This window comes from Sparus aurata, chromosome 12 (assembly GCF_900880675.1).
Source record: "Sparus aurata chromosome 12, fSpaAur1.1, whole genome shotgun sequence".
NCBI classification, from domain to species: Eukaryota; Metazoa; Chordata; class Actinopteri; order Spariformes; family Sparidae; genus Sparus; species Sparus aurata.
Genome location: NC_044198.1, coordinates 30,138,932 through 30,160,894, shown reverse-complemented (window position 1 = coordinate 30,160,894; position 21,963 = coordinate 30,138,932). Strand labels below are relative to the sequence as shown.

The 21,963-nt window shown below is 42.2% G+C and overlaps 1 protein-coding gene across 3 annotated transcripts in view; it reads right to left on the bottom strand.

Moving 5' to 3' along the window:
* Positions 1–21,963, bottom strand: part of LOC115593069 (multidrug resistance-associated protein 1-like) — a 31,486-nt gene that overhangs the window by 6,384 nt on the left and 3,139 nt on the right. For 2 of the 3 annotated variants that reach the window (XM_030436402.1, XM_030436404.1), the window contains exons 5-27: positions 20,384–20,509; positions 20,159–20,220; positions 19,799–19,927; positions 19,129–19,353; positions 17,774–17,951; positions 17,036–17,197; positions 16,853–16,945; positions 16,521–16,724; positions 15,992–16,138; positions 14,470–14,557; positions 13,903–14,099; positions 9,850–10,026; positions 9,596–9,763; positions 8,217–8,406; positions 7,308–7,380; positions 5,756–5,864; positions 5,036–5,243; positions 4,638–4,948; positions 4,354–4,553; positions 3,946–4,072; positions 1,496–1,597; positions 1,124–1,270; positions 734–892 (exon numbers count right to left, since the gene is read on the bottom strand). In XM_030436402.1, the coding sequence (XP_030292262.1) occupies positions 734–892; positions 1,124–1,270; positions 1,496–1,597; positions 3,946–4,072; positions 4,354–4,553; positions 4,638–4,948; positions 5,036–5,243; positions 5,756–5,864; positions 7,308–7,380; positions 8,217–8,406; positions 9,596–9,763; positions 9,850–10,026; positions 13,903–14,099; positions 14,470–14,557; positions 15,992–16,138; positions 16,521–16,724; positions 16,853–16,945; positions 17,036–17,197; positions 17,774–17,951; positions 19,129–19,353; positions 19,799–19,927; positions 20,159–20,220; positions 20,384–20,509 (3,582 nt within the window). The remainder of the gene's footprint in view (positions 1–733; positions 893–1,123; positions 1,271–1,495; positions 1,598–3,945; positions 4,073–4,353; positions 4,554–4,637; positions 4,949–5,035; positions 5,244–5,755; positions 5,865–7,307; positions 7,381–8,216; positions 8,407–9,595; positions 9,764–9,849; positions 10,027–13,902; positions 14,100–14,469; positions 14,558–15,991; positions 16,139–16,520; positions 16,725–16,852; positions 16,946–17,035; positions 17,198–17,773; positions 17,952–19,128; positions 19,354–19,798; positions 19,928–20,158; positions 20,221–20,383; positions 20,510–21,963) is intronic. The other variant, XM_030436403.1, reaches the window with a different exon arrangement.

Genomic DNA, 21,963 nt, shown 5'->3' with positions numbered 1-21,963 from the left:
CCATGACGGTGGTGTGCCAGAGATTCAGCCCCTACAGTGAGTAGTTAAAAAAGCTTCTTTTTAGTAAACTCTGTGTACAAAAACAATGTTCTCAATGCTCGTGTTGATGTGTAGAGACCCTGGTGATACTACGAGCAAAGTTTCATGTTGTGTCGAGACTTCTTCGTGTTTTGAAAATAGAGATTTGGATGCTAGCGTAAAAATGCCCGTAGCACTCCCATTGAAAAATAAGCTTGCCCAAAAACGAAACTACAGTAAATCTTAAAAGTGCCTCTTTCATCGTAGTTATGCTTTTACACGAAGGTTTCACTCATATTCAATCACAAATAAAGCCTTGGTTGCTTTTTGGGGAGAGTTTCACTTTAAGTCCTTGAAGAACAACTTCTGTTGTTTCTGCAGATCACAGCCCTGTGCAGTGGTGATTATGTCCTCATCACTTTTCACCTTGGCCTGATGGAAAAAAGGATTCCTCAGAAACCAGAGACCTGGTTTTAGTCTTGGTCTTCAGACTGAGCCACTACTTAAAAATACAACTTCTTTGATGTCAGATAACCCACGCAGTGAGATGAATGTATTATGTTATCTGCGATTTGTAGTCTAGGAAAGCTATTACAGAGGATTGTTTTGATTTTGGATGGACTGTCTCATGACATTCTCAGGGCAGATTGTTTCCCTTTGAGGTTCATATCTACGATAGTTCACCCCTGCATTTGTTCTATTGTGTCTTACTGACTTGAGGAATGATGGTGATTCTGGAGCGGAGATCGTGCAGGCCGATATCTGCGATGTTGATACCATCAATAATTATTCTTCCCTTTGCTGCCTCCAAAATCCTGAAGATTCCCAAAGCCAGAGAAGACTTCCCAGCTCCTGTCCGTCCAACGATCCCCACCTACAAATTATTTTCATCAATAAATATTGAAGGAGAAGGGATTCATTACCCCTTAATAAGTCATTACTCAAGTCATAAAAGTATCCAGTACAAGGTTCACATTTTGTTTGATTCTTTGAACTCTTAAATCTTGTTCAGTCGGTATTTTTACAGTGTATGTTAATTCCTGACATGTTTACATTGTATTATAATGCACAATACAATTTTCGTCTAAGTCTGATTATTTCTGACCTTTTCTCTGTCCTGGATGCTGATGGTGATGTCATTTAAAGCCCAGTCCAAACCTTTACGATACTGCAGTCCAAAGTCTTCAAACTGGATGTTTCCTGTGGTCGGCCACTCTGCTGGAAGCAAACTGCCCTCGAGGGTCCACGCTGCCTGGAGAGACACATCCCGTCAAGAGGGCTGGATGATCAACACGGACAGCTTCATAATAATATTTAGCAACATCATGTCAGCAGGAAACATACTAAACTAAAACCACAGTAAACATATAAGAGAAATAATAGAAGAAGAATAATGTTATTGTATTTTGACACAGGAGGTACTGCTACAAAGCATACTGCTGTACTTTATGCTCCAACGTGTTTCATAGCTGCTGACCTCTTTGGGTGTGCTATCGTACTCTTTGACTCTCTCCACGGACACTATGTTGTTCTCCACATCAGTCCAGGATCGAACAATCCAGCTCAGGATTCCTGTCACCTGCACAACATGACCGACACCTTCGTTAATCTGAACCAAGCTGCAGAGGGGTTGAGCTGTTATCCTGACTCAGTTTCAACAAACACAATCAACCATCATTTACTGGTGCTTTAAATAGTTTGCTGTGAGATAGGAGTGTGTTTGACAGAGGCTTCTTCACGACTCCAACAATTTTAAACTAACACAACTTGTTGCTGTTAGGGCGGTGAGGGATTATGTCTCTGTTGGTAGAGCTGAAACTCCTGGATGCTACAATGACAAAAAACTAATTTAGCATCATCAGTCACAGCTGCTCTGTTGATATCTGTTGATCCTCAAGTTTTAATATTCAGTCTGTAACTTTTCTTATGCCAGTTTACATTACATCAGCTTTGCTTACTAGCAATGCAACTAACTTATGTTATGAGGTTTATTTCTAGATATTTTATGACAAAGACTTCACACACTGTTGCTGCAAAGCAGCATTATTCCATTAAAATTCAATGGGGTGCAGGTAAAGAAAATTTCCTCCCGAACCTCATAATATCTGACGTGCATTAGGATTCAGTGCCGTATGTATGTCAGTCACCATCCATATGTGGTCAAAACTGACTGTCAAATTAAATGAAGTACAATTCTAGATTTTTTCAAAGACTTTTATATATTCATGTCACACCCTCCACGTCAAGGGTCAGATAGGGGCAGCCTCTCTCTCCCTTTTTTTTCCTTCTCTCTCTCTTCTCCCTATCTCTCTGGCAGGCTGGAGCATGATGCAGGTGCAGAACGGACAGGTGCAGCCACTCATCAATCAGCTGATTGATCCGTGCGGTGTGGAGGGTAGCCACTTCCCTTCTCCAGTACACACCTACTTCTCCTAATTGATCACTTTGATGGATTAAGGGTCCATCTATCCAATAGACTGAAAGGGGAGTTGAACTGTCTCATGCTCATCTCCCATAACTCATCTAACTTGGCTGTGGTCAACCTTCGGTCTTCTCTCCAAAATGACCCAAATGGTCTCTCTGTCCTTCTACGGGAACATAAACATTTAGACATCTCCCATCATTTGGCATGTGGGTCAAACTCAGGTTTAGTACTTTATGGTGGCCTTGCCGTCGGCTAACCTTTAACACACCCACAGCTGAAAAACAACTCCGGGACCCCTGGACCTGCAAGCTCCACCACGTCTACATTCCTTCACTCACACAAGGGAAAACAATTAATCATCGTTAAATCTAAACTAAGTAAAATCAAAGGTCAGAATGTGTTGCCATCCAGATACCTCATTTCACTTTTCCTTTGGTTTGTGTGAGTGTGAGTTATTCCCCGCCAGCCCTTTGGGTGCTGCGTCACTCCTTCCTTAGTTCTGTTTTTGTATTGCTGAAGCCTTAATAAATCATTTTTGTTAGTAACTTATCCCAGCCTTGTGCCTCTTTGCCTTGCGTTTGAGCCTCTATTTCTGAACCGTGACAATTTTAGCAACATTGTCATCTTCACATTGAACTGGAGGGACTTTACATACGTCTTTCATGAATACATAATTGTTCTTTTCTCATTGCAAGTCAAATACAGGTTGTGTTTAAATAGAATGGGCTACATAACAGAGAGCAGTGTTAGTGCCTCTAATGTGCTTAATTTAGAAAAAATATAGTTTACCTTGAGTTAGGGTTAGCCTAATCATAACCCTAAACGATCTTTGTTAACTCCGTTTCACATTTTAACATTCTCAGCCAACTGTATCAAAACAATCTCAACATCTCTTAACAACTAAACAGTCTTTCTTTCCCTGTCATGCCTAAACCCACACTTTCTCTTGTTCAGTGGGAGAAGTGAGCTTCAGATTTACCTGCCAGGATTTAAAATCTGGACTGTAACGGTGTCAGGGTAATCCTCATACACATGTGTAGGTGCTCTTAGTGAGCCTGGAAGCATATTTAGTACTGACCTGAGTCGCCCTTTTTATCCAAATACGCTGAGTTGATTGGCTACATTGCGTCACACAAGATGATTTAAATTGTATGTAATTGGTCCGTGGGTTTCTTTCTGCTGCCTCACAAGTGCCATATAGACTGGAAAAGTGGTGCAAATTAATATAGAGAAGCTAAATTAAAATGTGATAATTCTATATAATTTATTGGTTATAGGTGCGGGTCCGGATAGGACGGCATCTGGGTGCTAACCCAAACCGCGTCAATTGGTGAGCCCTGTTGTAGAGTAATGGATCACTGGTTTGACTTGCTAATACTGGCATGTCCATGAATTTTCTTTAACTCACTAGCACACATGGAATGACTGTTAATGGACAAATCATATATAATTGTTTCCTTTCCCGTTTCAAAAAAAGCTGACTAAACCAAACAGTTTGTAACCTGGAGAGAATGTGTCACTGCCAATCCCACAATGCCCGGGCTCAGTTCATCTCGACCTCGCACCGACAGGATGGCTGCAGCCAAAACTAAAACGTTCCCCAGAAACTCCAGATTCACTGCCAGCCATCTGAAAGAAACACATTTAATTACACAAAAAATCTGTAGATTTTAAATACTATAAAACTATTATTTCTATTCTTCCTGAGTGGATTCATATTCAGGATTAAGCACCTGAAAGCCTGATGTACATTTCCTTTACATAAGGTACGATACAATACACATATAGTAAATAATTACTGATTCATCAGCACAAATTTAAATATGCTCAAGCAAAATATTAAAATTCTGTAAAAATTGTGTATTGTTAAAATAGTGCAGTCTAATTTGTTACAGATAGTTTGAATGAACCTGGTGGCAATGAAACGAGGGAAATAAGCTTCCTGGTTGCTGTCGATGCGATGGTCAGCGTGCAGAATGAAGCGTCGCTGTTCGCCGAAAGCTCGGATGACGCTGGCGCCCTGTACCGTCTCGTTGAAATGACTATAGATCGGGGAGCGGCTGACGGCCTCCAGACGTCGCAGCTGACATGATGACGCCACGTAGAAACTCTGGAGACCAGACCCATGGACAGTGATCATTTCCAACAAGGCTTCAGCTTAACTTCAGAGATAAGATTCAGGGGAAACGGTTACCTGTATTAAGATGTAAACACAGGTGAGGGGGAGGAGCACCAGCCCTGTGAAGGGTGTGGCCAACAACAAAATTATGCAGATTTCCAGCAGTTTGAACAGGTAGCCCAGCATCATCTTCAGCCCGTCAGGAATCATGCAGTCGATGGCATCGATCTCTTTGGAGAATCGGTTCAGGAGGTTTCCGCTGGGCGTGACCTCAAAGAAGGACATTTGTGAGCGAAGGACACTGTTGAGAAGATCAGCATGAAGGTGACGTGACGCTACAATACCACCCAGAGCTATGGCGAGCGTCGTCCCGAACATGGCCATCCCTGAAGTAAAAATAATGAGGTCACATGCTGGTTTTAATAGGAAACTTTATCACAGAGCCAGTAGATTTATGATGACTTTTGACCCACCCTGAGTGAACCCGAGAGCTGCAAACACACTCAGTTTCAGCCCGTGGTCGCTCTGCGTGCCGTTGACAGTTGGCTCATCGGCCCACAGGCTCAGCCAATAGTTGTAGGCCAATGAGGCAGCCTGCTGGAACGCACAGAGGAAGATGATGGTCATGATGAAGGTCAGGCCAACGGTCCTGAAGTACTCTCGATACATCTGCAGCTTCACCTGACAAGAGGAGAACATCTCTGTTCATTACACACACTTCCTGTTAATGAAAATCTCTGAGGAAACAAACACACAGGCAAACAGACCCAGATGAGCTCAGTAGTGAACAGTGTCAGTGGAAAGATGTTGGACCTTCGATGACTTCTGTTGTTATGTTACAAATCAATCCATGATGATTTGGTTTCATTTTCAATTAAGTAATAATCTGGCTGTTTATTTTTGTTGACACAAACGGTAATACTGGAACGTAAAATGTTACTGTCAGGACACACTTTTAATTTCTCCGTCACAGTGGCTGTTGAGTTTTTTTGCACAAAATACATTTATTCCTTTAACCCTAAATAAACGTGTTAACCCTAACCCTAATCAATTTAGTTTATTTGTCATGTCGTGTTATTTCTGTAAACATTTATAGATGATGATGTGTTGTCTTAAAGTTATTTTTCACTTTTTAAATAAACATTAATAGTAATGATACAAAAAATAACTTATTATTGAAAATATGGACCCACCCTCCCTGTGTGAGCTTTGTCAGCCTCTGTAAGTTTTCCAGCATCCTCTGCATCCAAGTCCTGATCAGCTGCTTCCATCACCTGAACACTGGCACTGCTCATATCACAGCTGGAACACACACACACACACACACAGATTGACACACAGATCGATAATGTAAAAATATTTCAGTCACAAGATTGGAGGTGTTGAGGATAAAATTAGGCACACTTTGTATCTGACACCAGTGAATAAGCAACATGTTGTCGAGTTTGAATTTCTTCAATAAAAATCATTTTGGCATCTAACTGTTAAAGATTCAGGTCACCAGCTGTTTGATAACAGGAATCCCACTGTGAAGACCTGATGCTGGTATCAGCTATATAACTGCAATATAAAAATCACTCTATACGTTTCTAGTTTGTACAACATTTTAAAAAATAATTTCACTCGTAGATTGTCATTGTCATTTATGTTGCTATGCAGTCTGAGTAGTGATATAAAGCAGTTGGACAGCCCTCGATCTGATTCTTTTTACCCTGCAGTGATGACACATGTTGTCTCTACAGCCTTTTCAATATGAACCCGAGTGCAACGTTAGCGAAGAGGACAACACTGAAAACTTCATAACCCTAACCCTGGATAAACTTATCAGTAAGGCCAGCTTCATCCTGGGATGCCCTCTTGACTCAGTGCAGGTGGTGGGAGAGAGCAGGATGATGATGTCATCACTGCTGATGCAGGAGTCCAACCTGCAGGTGAGTGTCACAGCACTGGGCAGCTCCTTCAGTGACAGACTGATACACCCTCAGTGTGTGAAGGAGGTATCACAGGTCCTTCCTGCTGCTGTCAGACTGTACAACCAGCACTGCTCCATGTAGACCTCACCCTGCACTCTGCACTGTGCAATAACTCAAACTGATTTCAACACCCATATTTATTATATATATTTAAAATCTGTATATAAAAATGTGCTGTTCATTCTTGCCCTATATCATGTAAATATGTACATACGTCGATTCTATTTTCTTTGCTTTTTAATTATATTGTCTACTTTGCTATTGCTCTGTTCTTGTCATTCTGACGCTGCTGCGACAAACACATTTCCCCGTCAGTGGGACATTAAAGGATTTCTGATTCTGATACTAATTTACTCAAAATTAGCAACAAAATGAATTCGACCACAGATGTGATTAAGCGACATGTCGGGCAAAATCGTTGATGTCTGTGCAGCAACTGCTTCAATATGCCAACCGAGAGGGAGAGCTCCACTGTGTGTCAGCAACTGTTCAAGGTTGGCATATGGATCAAACCATTATATGATAAAACGTACTCCATCAACTTCAGATATTAGTGTCTAGTGCTGTTGTATGCCAATATCCGCAGGTCCAAATCTCTATCAAACAGTGAGGATTTTTAAAGTAATAACAATATATTATTATATTAATGCCTACATGTCTTCATAGTTTGGGTTCCTCTGAAGTTTTCTTCCTCTGTTTCACATGTTAATAATGACATGCAAGGCCGTGTCATTGTTGTTTATACAAATATGTGTTTACGGTTTGTTTTTACCTGATCAGCTGCTCCTGAGAAAGATCAATGGAGTAATCAGTCATACTGAGACGAGACACCGACTTCCTGCTCACTGCAAACACACAATTACACACACACACACACACACACACACACACACTTCGGTCAAAAATCCCAGAGGATTGGTGAACAGTTTCTTACATTCTGCTCCATCTAATAAAACTGGAAAGAGATCAAAATGTATTAAGTCTTCACTGAGACACTGAATATCTGTTTTCATTCAGTCAGCTGGCTGCAGGCTTCTTCCTCTGGAAAAACGTCCCAGCTGACATCAGGCAGTCTTCCTCCATTGGCGCCTTTAAATCTAAACTCAAAACTCACTTCTTTGACTAAGCCTTTAATTAGCCCTTGACTTCGACTGCTAACTTCTTCAGTGAGTCGGATTCCGTCTCAATGAGTCACCTCCACTAGATCATTGCTCTCCTCTCCTTAAACCTGTATTTCTCGAAGTCTTGTTGCCTCTTAACTCTGATCGCTCTGTCTGTTCCTAATGATCTTTCCGTGGCCTGCACTCTTCCAGGTCAGTAGGGTGGACAGGAGGTGGTGATGCCTTGTCCTGCTCTGTCGTCTCCTGGATCCACACACTTTACATATATTATAATTTGTATCAGACATTCTGTTAGTGTAACTTGTAAACTGTGATTTGTTGTTCTTTTATGCACACGCGACATCTTTTGCATGTCTGTCCGTCCTCTGAGAGGATCTTCTGTGGCTCTTCATCAGGTTTCTTCCATTGTTTTTTTTTCTTCCACTTTTAGATATTTCTATATATATTTCTATGTTTATGTGGCATTCATAATGAAACCTGCTGATTACTTACGTAGTTACAGCAGTTTTATTCTGCTCATAGTTTACTTTTGTTTATGTTCACTTCGACTGATTTCTCACTCTTGTCTCTGGGAGTGGAGCTGCCTCTGCGCTGGTTTCCACTGAAGGTGTGGATGAGTTTAGCGAAGGCTCCCCTCCTCTCCATCAGCTCCATGTAGGAGCCCATCTCAGAGACGTGACCCTCCTCCATCACCAGGATCAGGTCTGCTTTGGACAGGAAGCTGAGCCCATGAGTTACCAGCACCCGGGTCTAAAATACACATCAGCACCGTTCTTTTAAAAACAACAACAACAAAAATGTTTGAACAACAACTACTCATAGCATTCATGCATGAACACTGTCACTATCACACTGTTACCCCACTCACTCAGTGACAGAAAGAACTGTAGCTCCTTATTTAGGTTGAGGGAAGATTTGGTGTGCATCCACTTTATTTACCTGTGGCCTCACATTTCACCCTCTAGCCTGCAGCCCAGGCATCCTGTGTTACCCTCTCACACTTTGAACTTTTGTAGGTCCATCTGGTTTGGATCTTTCAAAAGAACTTGTCTCAAGCTAGTTTGGATCTGCTTGAAGGCTCCAGTACATGTTCGTATTCCTTACACAAGTGGGTTAGTGGGCCAGTTTTCTCCACCAAGTAATAAGTACTTTGCCTGTGGCTACACATTGAAGACAGTGATGAACAAACTGCCCTATTGCTAACTCCTGACACCAACATGCGTGGCCTCCCCCTCCGGGAGGTTGGCAGATTGTTTGAGATCCCCTTCATTCACAAAGAGGGTGACATAAGGAGCCTGCGTCGTTCCCTCCTCTCTCTCAGAGGAATCTCAGGTCTGTTTCCTTTCATCTGGATGAATCATTTGATTGATGATTTAAAAGCCTCTTGTTTTAGCCTAAAGCTTGCTGTTGGAGCAAGGAAGGAGTGAAAGCACCATCTGACCCGGCTTGAAATCAGGACACTATCTGCGGGTCATTCCAAGTCTCCTACAGGTTCTCCTTGTATCCTGTCAGCACATTACACCATCCCACTGTCACACCATGCAGTAGAAAGAACTTCCCCATCCTTCTGGAGTTGGTCTAATAGTTCCTGAATGTCCCATCATACAGAACCAGTTACACCGAGGTCTGCTTAGCCTCACAGAGAGCCCATCAGTCTGTGGGTGTGCAGGGATGCCTGGTTACTTCTTGAAAAGTAAACTTGAAAATGCACTGGTCAGTTAGGATCTCTTCAAGAATCTCTAAAGGAGGAAAGTTGGACAGTGTAGAAGAGCTGAGACAGTATTGGTGTGCAGATACACACAGCCAGGTTGCTTGTGGACTCAGCTATTCTTCACCAAAGGACCAACTACATCCATTTCAATCTGCTGGATATAGGTCGAGATGAGGGATGGCTGTAGGACAGTTCGATCAGGTCTGCCGAGAACCTGCAGGCTCTCACCTTGTCTTTAAGAAGTCCTCTGGGTCCAATGACTCGATCAAAGATGTGTTGTCCGACGTGCGCGTCAACGGCTGACAGCGGGTCATCCAGAAGGTAAACATCTGACCTCCTATAGACTGCCCGAGCCAGACTCACCCTCTGTTTCTGACCCCCAGACAGGTTCAGACCCTGCAGTCAATATACACATAATTAAACAAAATAACAACTGAAGAATATACAGTTAACAATGCACAGTCTGTGGTGGGCCAGTGTACCTTCTCCCCGATCTCAGTGCTGTCTCCAGCAGGCAGGATGTCCAGGTCTGGCAGCAGAGCACAGGCCTCCAGCACACGATGGTACCAGCTCTCCTTCCTCTCTCCACCAAACAAAATGTTGTCTTTCAGGGAGGTGTTCTGGATCCAGGCCTGCTGGGGGATGTAGGCCACTGAACCCTGCACCATCATCAAGATAATCATTCACACTGTGAATTGCTGTAAAATATATTCAGTGAATAAATCTTCATAGAAAGTCACTTCCATCACTTTAAAAGAGGAGGTTTCAACATCACGTTCATATCTAAAGGCTTTATTAGCCACTGTAGCACTCTGAGGCACTGGTTCCTGCTGTGTATGTACAGTCATGTGAAAACATTAGGACACCCTTCGAAAACCTGTTTTTTTCAAATATATTATTCAATATATTATATCATATCTCTATGATATTTCCTATCAATTTTAACAATACTGAGAGATTCAAGTAATATAACTGAACAATTAAAACCGAAGAAGAGACTATTTAAAACTTTCTGTAGAATGTAATTTAAAAAAATGCAATTTCTGGTGAGGAATAAATTAGAACATCCCCATTATTCCCATTTAAAATGGCTAAAATCACACACAGGTGTATCACGTCAGGTGCACATGATTATAACATCATTACTCTGCATTTTGAAGAAGGCTTGCCCTATTTAAACCTCAGACATTTAGTTTATTGTGCTCCTGACTGTTAAAGTGAGAGTGAACGTCATGGTGAGATAGAAAGAGCTGTCTGAGGCATTCAGAGAGAAGATTGTAGCAGCTTATGAGTCTGGAAAGGGATTTAAAAAGATCTCAAAAGAGTTTGAATCAGCCGTTCAACCATCCGGAAAATAGTCTACAAGTGGAAGACATTTTAAACAACTGCCAACATATCCAGGTCTGGACGTCCGAGCAAGTTCACCGTGAGAGCAGACCACAAGATGCCAAAAGTAGTCACCAAAAACCCTAAAATGTGCTCACGGGACCTACAGTAGGCTCCTGGTACTGTAGATGTGAAAGTGCCTCTACAACTAGAAGGAGACTACACAAGTTTAACTTTCATGGGAGGAAACTTTCAGCTCTAAGAAAAACTTGAAGGCCAGACTGAAGTGTGAGAACGTAGACAAAGACCAGGACGTCTGGAATATTGTTCTTTGAACAGATGAGTGTAAAATGGAATTATTTGGACACCAGAACAGAGGACATGTTTGGCGAAATTAAATACAGCATTCCAGGAAAATAACCTCATGCCAACTGTGAAGCATGGAGGTGGAAGTGTCATGGTTTGGGGATGCTTTGCTGCAACCAGACCAGGGGCCTCATGTACTAAGACTTGCGTGGATTTCCTACTGAAACATGGCGTACGCTAGAATCCAGAAACTGTCGTACGCACAAAAAAAATCAGATGTATCAAAGTGTGCGTACGCATGGATCCAAGCACTTTTCCTTTGTCCCTGTCCACGGCTCTTTTAAATATGCAAATTCATTTAAATAGGGCCTGCACCGGGGATTCCCCTCTCTGCACCATCAGATTCACACCATGAATAAAGGGAAGAAGCGCAACTTCACCGAGTCTGAGCTCGAAACTTTATTAAATGAAGTCGAGATGCGAAGATCTGTATTATTTGGTAGCCTCTCGTCAGGGATAAACACCCAAAAAAGAAATGTGAGTGGGAGCTGGTGTGTGAGGCAGTGAACGCTGTGGGATCGGAGCAGCGCACACTCAAATACATTTTTAAAAAATGGTCCGACGTGAAGGTGAAGAGGAGGATTTTGGCTCACCGCCAATGTCACATGTGAAATAAGTTTAGTTTCCTTTGTTCATGCACCACTTGATTGAATCACTATTGCTTTTAAAAAAAAGAAATATATGATAATAATAATAATAATAATAATAATAATAATAAGTGCTACTTAGTGGGAAAGAAACAGAAGGACAAAACAACTTCATTATAAGGATTGACAAGACTGATCACACTCATATTAATGACTGCAGCAGTGCGCCGTGGCTACTGCAATGTGACATTTCCAACTTTACGCACGCGTTTATTGACACAAATACTGAACACAAGGAGACAATAAAGGGCTTGTTAGATAGCTCTGCTGCTGTATTTTGAACAGGGAAAAACAAATACACATATTGGAATGCACGTGCCCAAATGGGCATTGTGCTGTTTTACATTCGGGGCGGAATTAAACCGATACATTATTCTCTCACCGAGAAGCGACCCATCGCGCACCGTGCCAGCCTCCAGCGTGTTACCAACCCTGCTATTGGTAAGAATGAACGAGTCATGTGTTGAACCAGGCCAACTTGCCACGATGTTGATGAGTTGCATTTGTGCATCACATATTATTTGAACATTTATTGAATGAAAATGTTTCCTGTTGACAAAAACAAATTCATCCTGTGATGGCGCTTTTATAGCAACATGTGTGCAGTCAATAGCTCCGATTACATTAGGGAAACCGGCTCTTGCTGCAAATTGCGCTTTAATGTTGGCCTGTTCAACAGCATTGTATGGGAATTGCGCACGGACAACCCCGGGCTCCTGGCTGTGTTTCGTTGTAGGGCCGGCCGCAGCTCTGTGCACAGCTCCAGTAACACTGGCCTCGGAAACCTAAAACGACTCATGAGCCAGTTGTCGTCATTTGCCAACAGATCTTCCCGTTCTCTAACATCCTCTCACGTCTCATATGACCATTTGCGATGTCTTCTAACAAGGCCAAGGCTGCCATTGTTAATGTAATTTTTTCATCACTTTTATATTCATCCATATGATTGCAAACACGTGTGTGTTAATTGTCCAATAATGTGTCTCTGATGTGCACATTACTCTGAGGACTAATTGTTTTCACATAACTAACAGTTTCCCAGCATCACCTCTAAGTGTCGCCAAAGGAACAATAGCTGTAGAAACGTGCGTACGCCAGCCATGAAGCTTGCGTGGGGCACCGCACATTTCCACGGTCATTTCACTTTTGATACATCTGAACGTTGGCGTGGAAAATGACGTACGCCACGTTTTTGTGCGTAAGCAACATTGATACATGAGGCCCCTGGAATGGCCAAGTCAGAGCCCAGATCTTAATTCTATTGAGATGCTATGGGGTGAAATGGGCTGTACATGCAAGAAACCCCTGAAACCTATCACAGCTGAAAGAATTCTGCGTTGAGGAGTGGGTCAAACTTTCCTCAGACCAATGTCAGACTGGTAGATGGTGTCACTGAAGTTATTTCAGCCAAAGGGGGCAACATTAGCTATTAGTGGGCAGGGTGTCCTAATTTTTTCCTCAGAATATGCATTTTTGTCATCTTTGGTTCAATGAGTAAAACAAGGTTAATCTTTGTCGTTTACCTGCAATTAAATCACTTTATTTTCCAGAGATAAATAAAAACAACATTAGACATCGATATGTGAACATTTCTTGATAAAGAACTGAATATTTCATGGGGGGTCCTAATTTTTTCACATGTATATTCATCAAAAATCACCAACAGACCCGAAGGAGTTTTTTGGTTTTAGTTCTGAATAACAAACTAAAGATGCGGAGAAACCACAGAAGAACAGATGAACTGCAGACTCACTGTCTGAGTGACACAAGAGCCTGATGATAAAAAAATCCCCCCCAAAAATGTCACAGGAAATTGTGACATTATGCAAGAGTCAGGAAGTTTGTTTATCGTAACGGCAGATCAAATGATTTATTGTTAATATTTCAAGTAAAGCTCGTTTCTCTGAGATAAAACTGGATAATAGATTTCAAGATGGCATACATTCATTAGAAGGAAAATCTATTTCTATTGTTTCTATTCTATTCTTTCAGAACAAACATCAGTTTATTTTCTGTCGTCGTTGTTTGGACAACATGCTCACAACTGTTTCTCTCCTTGTCTCTTCGTCCCTTGAGACAACATCCAAATACATAAATGAAATAAAATAAAACGTATGCACACTCTTACAAAGTTCAACTAACCCTTCATGGTTCATCAATACATCAAAAAGTGTAATACATGTTGTTTGTTGTCACCTTGATGGAGATGAAGCCACTCCTCCTTTCCATTTCTCCCAACATGGCTGACAGCAGAGATGACTTTCCTGAGCCAACATGTCCGACCACGGCCACCAGGAAGCCCGTCTTCACCTTCATGTTAATCCTCTGCAGACACGGCAGCCCGTCATTGGTCCAGGAGAAAGACCCACCCTCGATCACCACACTGTCTCCATCTGAGGACAGAGCATGTGTCCATGTAGTTCTATGTGGTTCTAAGATGTGGCTCTAACATGTGGTTCTAGGACCTGGTTTCTATGTGGTTCTAAAATACAGTTTTTCTGTGGTTCTAACACATGTTCTAAAATGTGGTTCACCTGTAGATCTTTAAACTGTTTCCAGATCTTTATAAATCAATAAATATATTCATGTAAGTGGGCAAACAATCGAACACATTGAAAAGAAGAAATCCAACCTGATATAAAATAAAACTTTATTTATCCCCAGGGGAGAAAATCAATGAAGTGTCAGTTTCCCCTGCCTCCGGTGTTTGTGCTAAGCTAGCTACAGTGTTGGATATGGTGACAGGTGTTTGTGATGCCACACCTGTGCTGTGAGGCAGTCTCTCCACGTTGTCCGGCTTCAGTTCGTCTTGGTACAGGAAGTTTCCCAGACGTCTGAGTGACACAACAGCCTGATAAAAAAATCCCCCCAAAAATTGAACAGAGATCAGTAATCTTACACACATACTACAATAAAGTACAACAGACACTAGAGAAGGGGAGGAGTCCACTTTTCAAACTGTTAATCATTCAGTACTTGTTACCACGTATTTTAATTGTAATCTTTCAAACACATTTCAGTTGGATAGAAGCAGAACTGTCAGCCAGGACAAAGTACAGTAGGAGAATCACAAGGCTCCACTTCAGGACCTCTGTTCTTAAGTTTGGACAGGAATGATCTTTCTGTGTGGTGATAGGTTAGACAGAGACATCACGGCTGCTCAGCTGTGTGCTGGAGGAAATAGATGACATTGACATCATTCACGTCCTATAACCAAAACTTCTGTCTCTTTTTTCTATTTTTAGTGTGTTTTTATTACTCTGCTTGTTAACCCGTAAAGTGTCTTGAAAATAAATAATATATAAAATAAATCTAATTTTATCATCATCATTATTATCAGCAATTGTCTATACAGTGTTTGGTTAGGGTAGAAAAGCGCTGGGGGAGGTTGAGATGGACACGCTGGATTGGTAAGAGAAAAAACGATGGCTGCATGTTGGTTTGATTGACATCAAGGTTGCTAAGTTAAAGCTTCATTAAAGAGGCTGATCACAGTCAAGTACGTGATACGCTCACAACACTCAGCAGCAGCATCCAGTGAAAGTTTCTGTCTGGGTTCATGAAGGTTTAGTGAAGCTCAGGAGACACAGACACGGCAAGAAGCTTCTCCTTCATTACAAGGTGACAGATGGCGAGTTCTGCCCCATCTAGTATTTGAGCGGTTGCCTGTAAAGGACGTTTCTGAAGAGTTAAAAGATTTCAAACTAGAAGCTCAAAGACAGCAGGGAGGACACACACTATATACACAAGGCCTGATTGACTGATAGGAAACAGGTGAGCACAGAAAAAGGAAGTTCAAAATAAAACCCCAGACTCCCTTAACAAATGTGTCAGTTTAGTGAGTTGTTGAGTTGGAGACACTTTATAAACTCGGTGAAACACTCCGCATTACATTCTGCATTATTTGGACCTTCTTGTTATATCAGCAAATGTTCTACATGAACTTCTTTCTGTCTTTGAGTAAAAACATGGTTTCTGGTTGTTCCACTGACATCTGATCTGAAGTTGCCACTCAAGAAGTTGTCAACTGTCTGATTTTAATGAGAAATGGAATACTGTAATCAGATTACCAAAAACACACATTAATGCCAGATATCAACAGGCTCATGTACTACCTGCTCTCTGGAAACAAATGTTGCTGTTTAACATGAATTAAAATCAACATTTTCAAAAGAAATAATTTGTTTACTCCTGAGGATTAACTGAGGTGATGGGATAAGTTTTGTTTTTTCCTGATTTGGGTAAAATAAATCATTAGTCCATTGAACAAAGGTTTCTCACTTGCCTGCATGGTGGTGCTCATGGCGAAGGGAAGCTGACTCAGAGGAGTTTTCAGGATGTTGATGAGAGCAACAGAAACAAATATTTTCTGAGCATCCAGAACATTTCGCTCATCCATCAACACATAAACTCCAAAAACTGAGAGGGCGATCTGATCAGAGAGGACACGAAGCAGAAGATACCTGTAAACATTCTGTTTGTCAACAATAACAAACAACACACTGCAGATAATCCAAACAAGATAAAGATCTGAGCTTCTGTTTTCAAACATGTTGTTGAAACATCTGAGTGCAGTCACACGTGTTTAAAGATCAAAAACATCACACAAACATCTGGTCCTTCTTTATCGTGACAAGAAGAGAGCTGAGGGAGATGTTCAACCCTCCCCTGCTTTCACACACAGCTGACCAATCAGCTGAGCGGAGAGAGTACGATGTCAGGGTTTTGTTTCACAAGCTAAAAAACACATCACCATGAGCGGTTCACTAGACGCTACTCTGAGGTTTACCTGAGCAGGCAGGTGTGAGACTCACCAGGAAGGATGAGGAGTTGAAGGAAGCTAGAGAGACGGAATGAAGGATCTGAGATCTCTTCAGGGCATCCAGTTCTCCGTCTCTCAGGACGCCAACGCGACGCAGGAAAGCTTCCTCCCAGGCATAAAACTTCAGGATCTTCATGCCGTTCAGGATCTCATTCATCAGTTTGATCCGACTGTCCATGAACTTCATCTGAACCTCCTGACAAAAAAAAAATGGTGTTCAGCTTTGAACAGTCGTCTGCCACAGAACACCAGAACTGTTCCTCCAAATACTTAGAACATTTAAACTAAGAAAGTGAACAAAAAACAAGGAAACTGTTCCCTCACCTGAAGTTTGCTTCTCACTTTGGCAATGAATCCGTTCAGAGGGAAGATCAGGATGACGGTGATGATACCAGCGAGAGCAGCTGGACCGAGGAGCTGTCAATCAATTTATCAATCAATAAGTCAATGAACATGTTTTGTTTTGTGTTGACATCATTTTAGTGAGGCATTAACATCGTGTGTTACCTGCCACAGGAAGTAGAAACACAGTGTGATCTCAATGGGCGTGACCCACAGACAGTTCAAATAAACCACAAAGTCCATCAGCTTCTGAGTGTCGGCTGAAACCAGATTAATGATTTCTCCCAGAGTACACTGCCGCCGAGCTGAATTGCTGAGCAGCAGACACTGAGGAGTCAAACACACAAAACCACAGGTTTACTTTTTCTAGGTACAGGTTCCAAACCAGCTGGTGTCCAGCACTTAAACGTTAACCCCAGCAGCCTCTGGCCCGGAGGACATAGCTTGAACTCTGTACATTGAAAGCTGTTTTATTTTGTGGCTAGGGTTACACTTCCTGTTTATTGAAGCCTGAGCTTTCTCCTCACTCCTGGTTGGTTCATGTTGTCACAATGACAAAATGGTGAGGACCCTAATGCTGATACGTAGGCAGGCAGATGCATTCATTCCATTAGAAGCTTTAATGAAGCTGAAACTACAAAAGTAGAAAAATATGAACTCCAAAAACTACATCTAATCAAAAAAGGTTGAACACAGGTGAGACACGCAGACAAACCCACCAGGAGTGAGGATAAAAAAGCCACAGGCTTCAATACACAGGAAGTGATGAGACACAGGTGAGCAGCACAATGGGCCATCGCTCTGGTCTGTTTCCTGTCTGTTGCCAACTGGCTCCTGTCTGTATGTTTCCTTCTTTCTGTCTCCAGTTGTTTCCTGTCTGACAGCTACCTGTCTGTCTGTTACCTTCCTGTAGACGAGGCCCATGACGGCGGTCTTCAGTCTCATCCCCACAGTGAAGCAGTGAAACATGTAGTGATGATGGAAGAGTGACTGCAGACAGGACAGCAGGAAGAGAAAGGTGGCGAACAGAAAACCTTTCCACATCTCAGCGTTCTTGTCCCGCATGAATTCCAGCAGCAAGCTGAGAGCATCAACAACAATCGTCACAAGGTGTCTCTATTGGTACTTCAAGCACGTCACAGAGAACTCATGGACCAGGTGTCATCTTCGTCAAGGCAACAAAACTGCAGACATATTCATTACTTTTCATTCATTTCTTTAATGAAAGACTGAGTGTCAAGAGACCTTTTGTTTTTAAATGATGATATAGAAAAAAGATTGATTGATTGATTGATTGACAAATACGTTTGGGCTCATTTCAATATTCTTTTTGCCAAATTTGGTTAAAATATGAATGTTCCAATACAGAAAAAATTTCAGAAGATTTTTTTCATCAATCAACTCAGATTCGTCCATTGAATTCACTGTACAAACATCTTTCTACTACTACAAACAGTTCATGAGTTATCAGCAAAGACATAAAATGGTTAATAACTGACCCCATCCCTGAAGAAGAGAGTAAATGATTATGTTCAACTGGTTGTTATGTTCACAGCGGAGCTGAATCTTTCTGGTGGAGCAAATCCTGATAATTCACAATCGCATTGCACATAAACACCCACGAAAGTGAAAGTGTGACCTCAAAATCCCCCTGTCTGAGAGTGACAATATTATGTTACTATTATATTATATATATTACTGGATTTGAAATCTCATTGGCTATATGATGACCCAGTCATCCAGAGGCTGCTGTGTAAGTGGCTCAGGAGAGAGGAAAAAGGACAGAATGGGTCTAAATAATCACTCAATGGCTGTTGTAGGCTTTAAGGGGGGCATAGAAGCTCATATCAATCCGATGAGCTGTCAGTACATGCTGAAATGAGAGGGGTCTTTTTACAGATAAAAGTATTAATCAGTTTCTTTTACATTTTGTCACCATTAAATCATGAATGCTGTGTTTTAGACTAAATCTGTTACAGAAATGAATTTCCTCGACATTTGAGAAGAGGAGAAAACAGTTTTTGTTAGAGTTTGATGACCTACTGAACATAAAGACACTCTATTGTTGAGTTGATAAGACTTGGCACATGCTTGTTGGTCTGTTTGCTTGTTGACTGAACTTTGCTAACAGCCCCCTCAGCCCAGGCTAAAAGTTCCTTAGCCTGGGATTTACCGGGAGTTAACCCTAAAGTGTCTCGAACTGACTGTTCATTACACCTGATGGCAAACAACATTACACATGGAGATATCACACTTACCTGAGCACCTGCGGCACAGCGAACATGAAGGTGTCATGCAGGAGGAGACACAGAGTCCCACGCAGGAAGTAAAACCTGAAGTTCCGCCCCAGAGCGCACAGGAGGAAGAGCCTAAAGCCCCGCCCCTTTCTGTTCTTACTCAGCAGCTGTGTTTTTTCTGTTGGCACGGTAGAACCACTGGACCAGGACCGGGACCAGGCCAGTACAGAACCTGCAGGCTCGTCCCTACAGAAGAGCAAACCGGTTTAGGTGAATTTTCAGGGCGTTGCTTAACTGATCAATAATGACCTTGTAACTTTGCCTAGTTAATACCCGTCCACAAGCTAAACCCGCCTCCCTGTGGATAACAGCGTCTCACTTTTACTGCTTTGTATAAGGTCATGATTCAGGAAAATATTTACCATGTTTGATGATTTCCTGTATCAAATTAAAAGCATTTCAGTGAGTCAGGTAGATTTTATTTTGAAACATTTACAGAAAGTGTTAAGTTCAATCAGCAGCAGTTTCAGAAATGCCTAATCAGAGTGAAGGGATCAGGCTCAGCAGTGTGACATCACTGTGACCACCTGATTTTTTGAAAGTCTTTGTTTATATAATTTCCTTTATTGTTTGCCCTTTGTCACATGACAACATTCAGGTAAAATACAAATCAATCATTAAGATCAAATACCGCAGCTCTTTGCCATTCTGAGTCCAGAACTTCTCCAAGTCCTTCATGATCCAGATTGATGAGTCCTGGTCCCTTAGAGGCCACAGATCTGCAGCCTGCAGGGGGCGCCGGTGACCTTGAACCACCAAACTAACAGGAAGGTGAAATATAACAGCACCTTTTTTTTCAATCAATAATTATGTCACTGCAATCATGCAATCATTATTGTTTGTAGCATTAGCAGCAGATTGTTTCATCAGGTCAAAGGTCAAAGAACTTGGTGCGTTCTGAACTGTCTCCATGACAACGATCGATCCAGCTGGTTTGTTGCTGTTCGAGGAGTTTTATTGAGCTTAGTGTTTCTGCTGTTTTTCTTTTTACCTGCTGAACCAGAAGAAGAAAAACTTGGAGAGAAATGAGGCGTCTGCTTCTGGACACTGGTTCTGAGCAGAGAAACAAACCAAGCAACAAGAAAACAAACAATAATGAGAGAAAACAGAAATGTACATTTTTAATAGTTTGATCAAGAGAAATCATCTAATGATGATTGTGTGTGTGTGTGTGTGTGTGTGTGTGTGTGTGTGTGTGCGCGCGTGTGTGTGTTACCTGGACGTAGGAGTTTTTTTCAGAGAGTGGTCGGTGGTCAGAGAAGCAGCTGAGGATGAGCTGGATGAGTTGGAGGAAAAAACAGAAGAAGAAGACGACGAAACGAATGCCATCTGATGAAAAACCCTGAAACAGCCAAAGGTAAAAGGTCAAATTCAAAGATGAGAGGTCAAAATTAAAGGTCAGAATTTAAGAGGTCTGAATCTCTTTGTTCATGTTTTAGAAGAACAACCAAGATCGATCATCTGGTGAATGTAACCAGTTGTTGTTCGCTGTCTTGCAGCTCAGGTACAGAAAGGAATTCTGACAAATAAACCTGCAGTCAGACTAAAACATTTAACATGAAGTGAAATTCGCTACTCTTTATGTGTGAGCATGGATAGCTTGTTAGTGTTAGTGTCACTTCAAACTCAGTAGGCTACTAGGCTCAATTAGGCTCCATCCATGCTCCGTCTCTATGCCTATTTTTGATTAGCTGGGACTCTCAACTCAGGTTTTGGGGCTGCTACTGGGGTGTTGATGAAGGGACCCTGTCACAGCACACAAAGGACAAAAAGGAGCTTAAATCTTGCCCCATGTTTGAAGGTTCACTGGGCTTGGTAAGGGGTCATAGCTCAGACCAGGAATCTGATGCTGTGGATTCCAACATGTCAGAAATCCGACTAAGTGAGCTTCCATTGAACTGTGTTTACGACCCTCTCCACACACCTTTGCTGACTCAGTCTTACTATCTTGTTAACCTGCACCTCATCCACACCTGCACACACTTCTTCTTGGAGGAGATGTTGTCACTTGTTGTTGCTACCGCATAAACAGAGCCTTCGGCCTTATCTTGCCTCTGACACCTGTAATTCTCTGGCAGCACTCCAGTTTTTGCCTGCGCAGACCTCTATTCCAGCTGCTGCAACTTTGGGGTCTCAAGAGTTCCTGCACTGCATGGCTTCTCTTGTTTGTGTCACTATAAATTCTTCCACAAGGCCACTGAAGGGGAGCTGTAGGGTGCTGCTGGACCAACACAGCAGCACTGCTGCAGCTCCTTGGCAGGCCTAGCTATCTTAGCAAATAGCTGCTGATCTCCTTTTCAGAGACTCTCACAATTTACCTATGGAACATCTTCTGAAGGCACAGAGCATATATATCCAGGCCTTGAAGTGATCAGGCAACCCAGATATGTCAACCTCTGTGAGCCAAGGCTCAAGGTATCCGCAGGTTTCGTGAATGGCAGTGTGTGTGCTGCGTCCTCAGACTACAGTCGAAGAGTTTCCCCAAGATCTTGATTGGCTGTTCAGTCAGTCTGATTGATGGCTGTCACACACATAGTCGTAGTCAGGGGGCCACCTCTGCTGACTTGACCACCATATTCATGGTGAGGTCAAAGAGGAAGACTGAGATGTTATGGTTCCCTTCTCAAGCCTGTTCCATTGTGATGCTGTAGAGCCAGAGGTAAATCTCATCCAGAAGTTGTTGTCTTAATCCAGAATAAGGTCACAACATCCAACCACAGGACCACCAGTTCGCCTATGCATTCTTTGCTTCTGTTAGGAGTTTTATGACTGCCCCTGAATTCTGCAAGCAGCCAG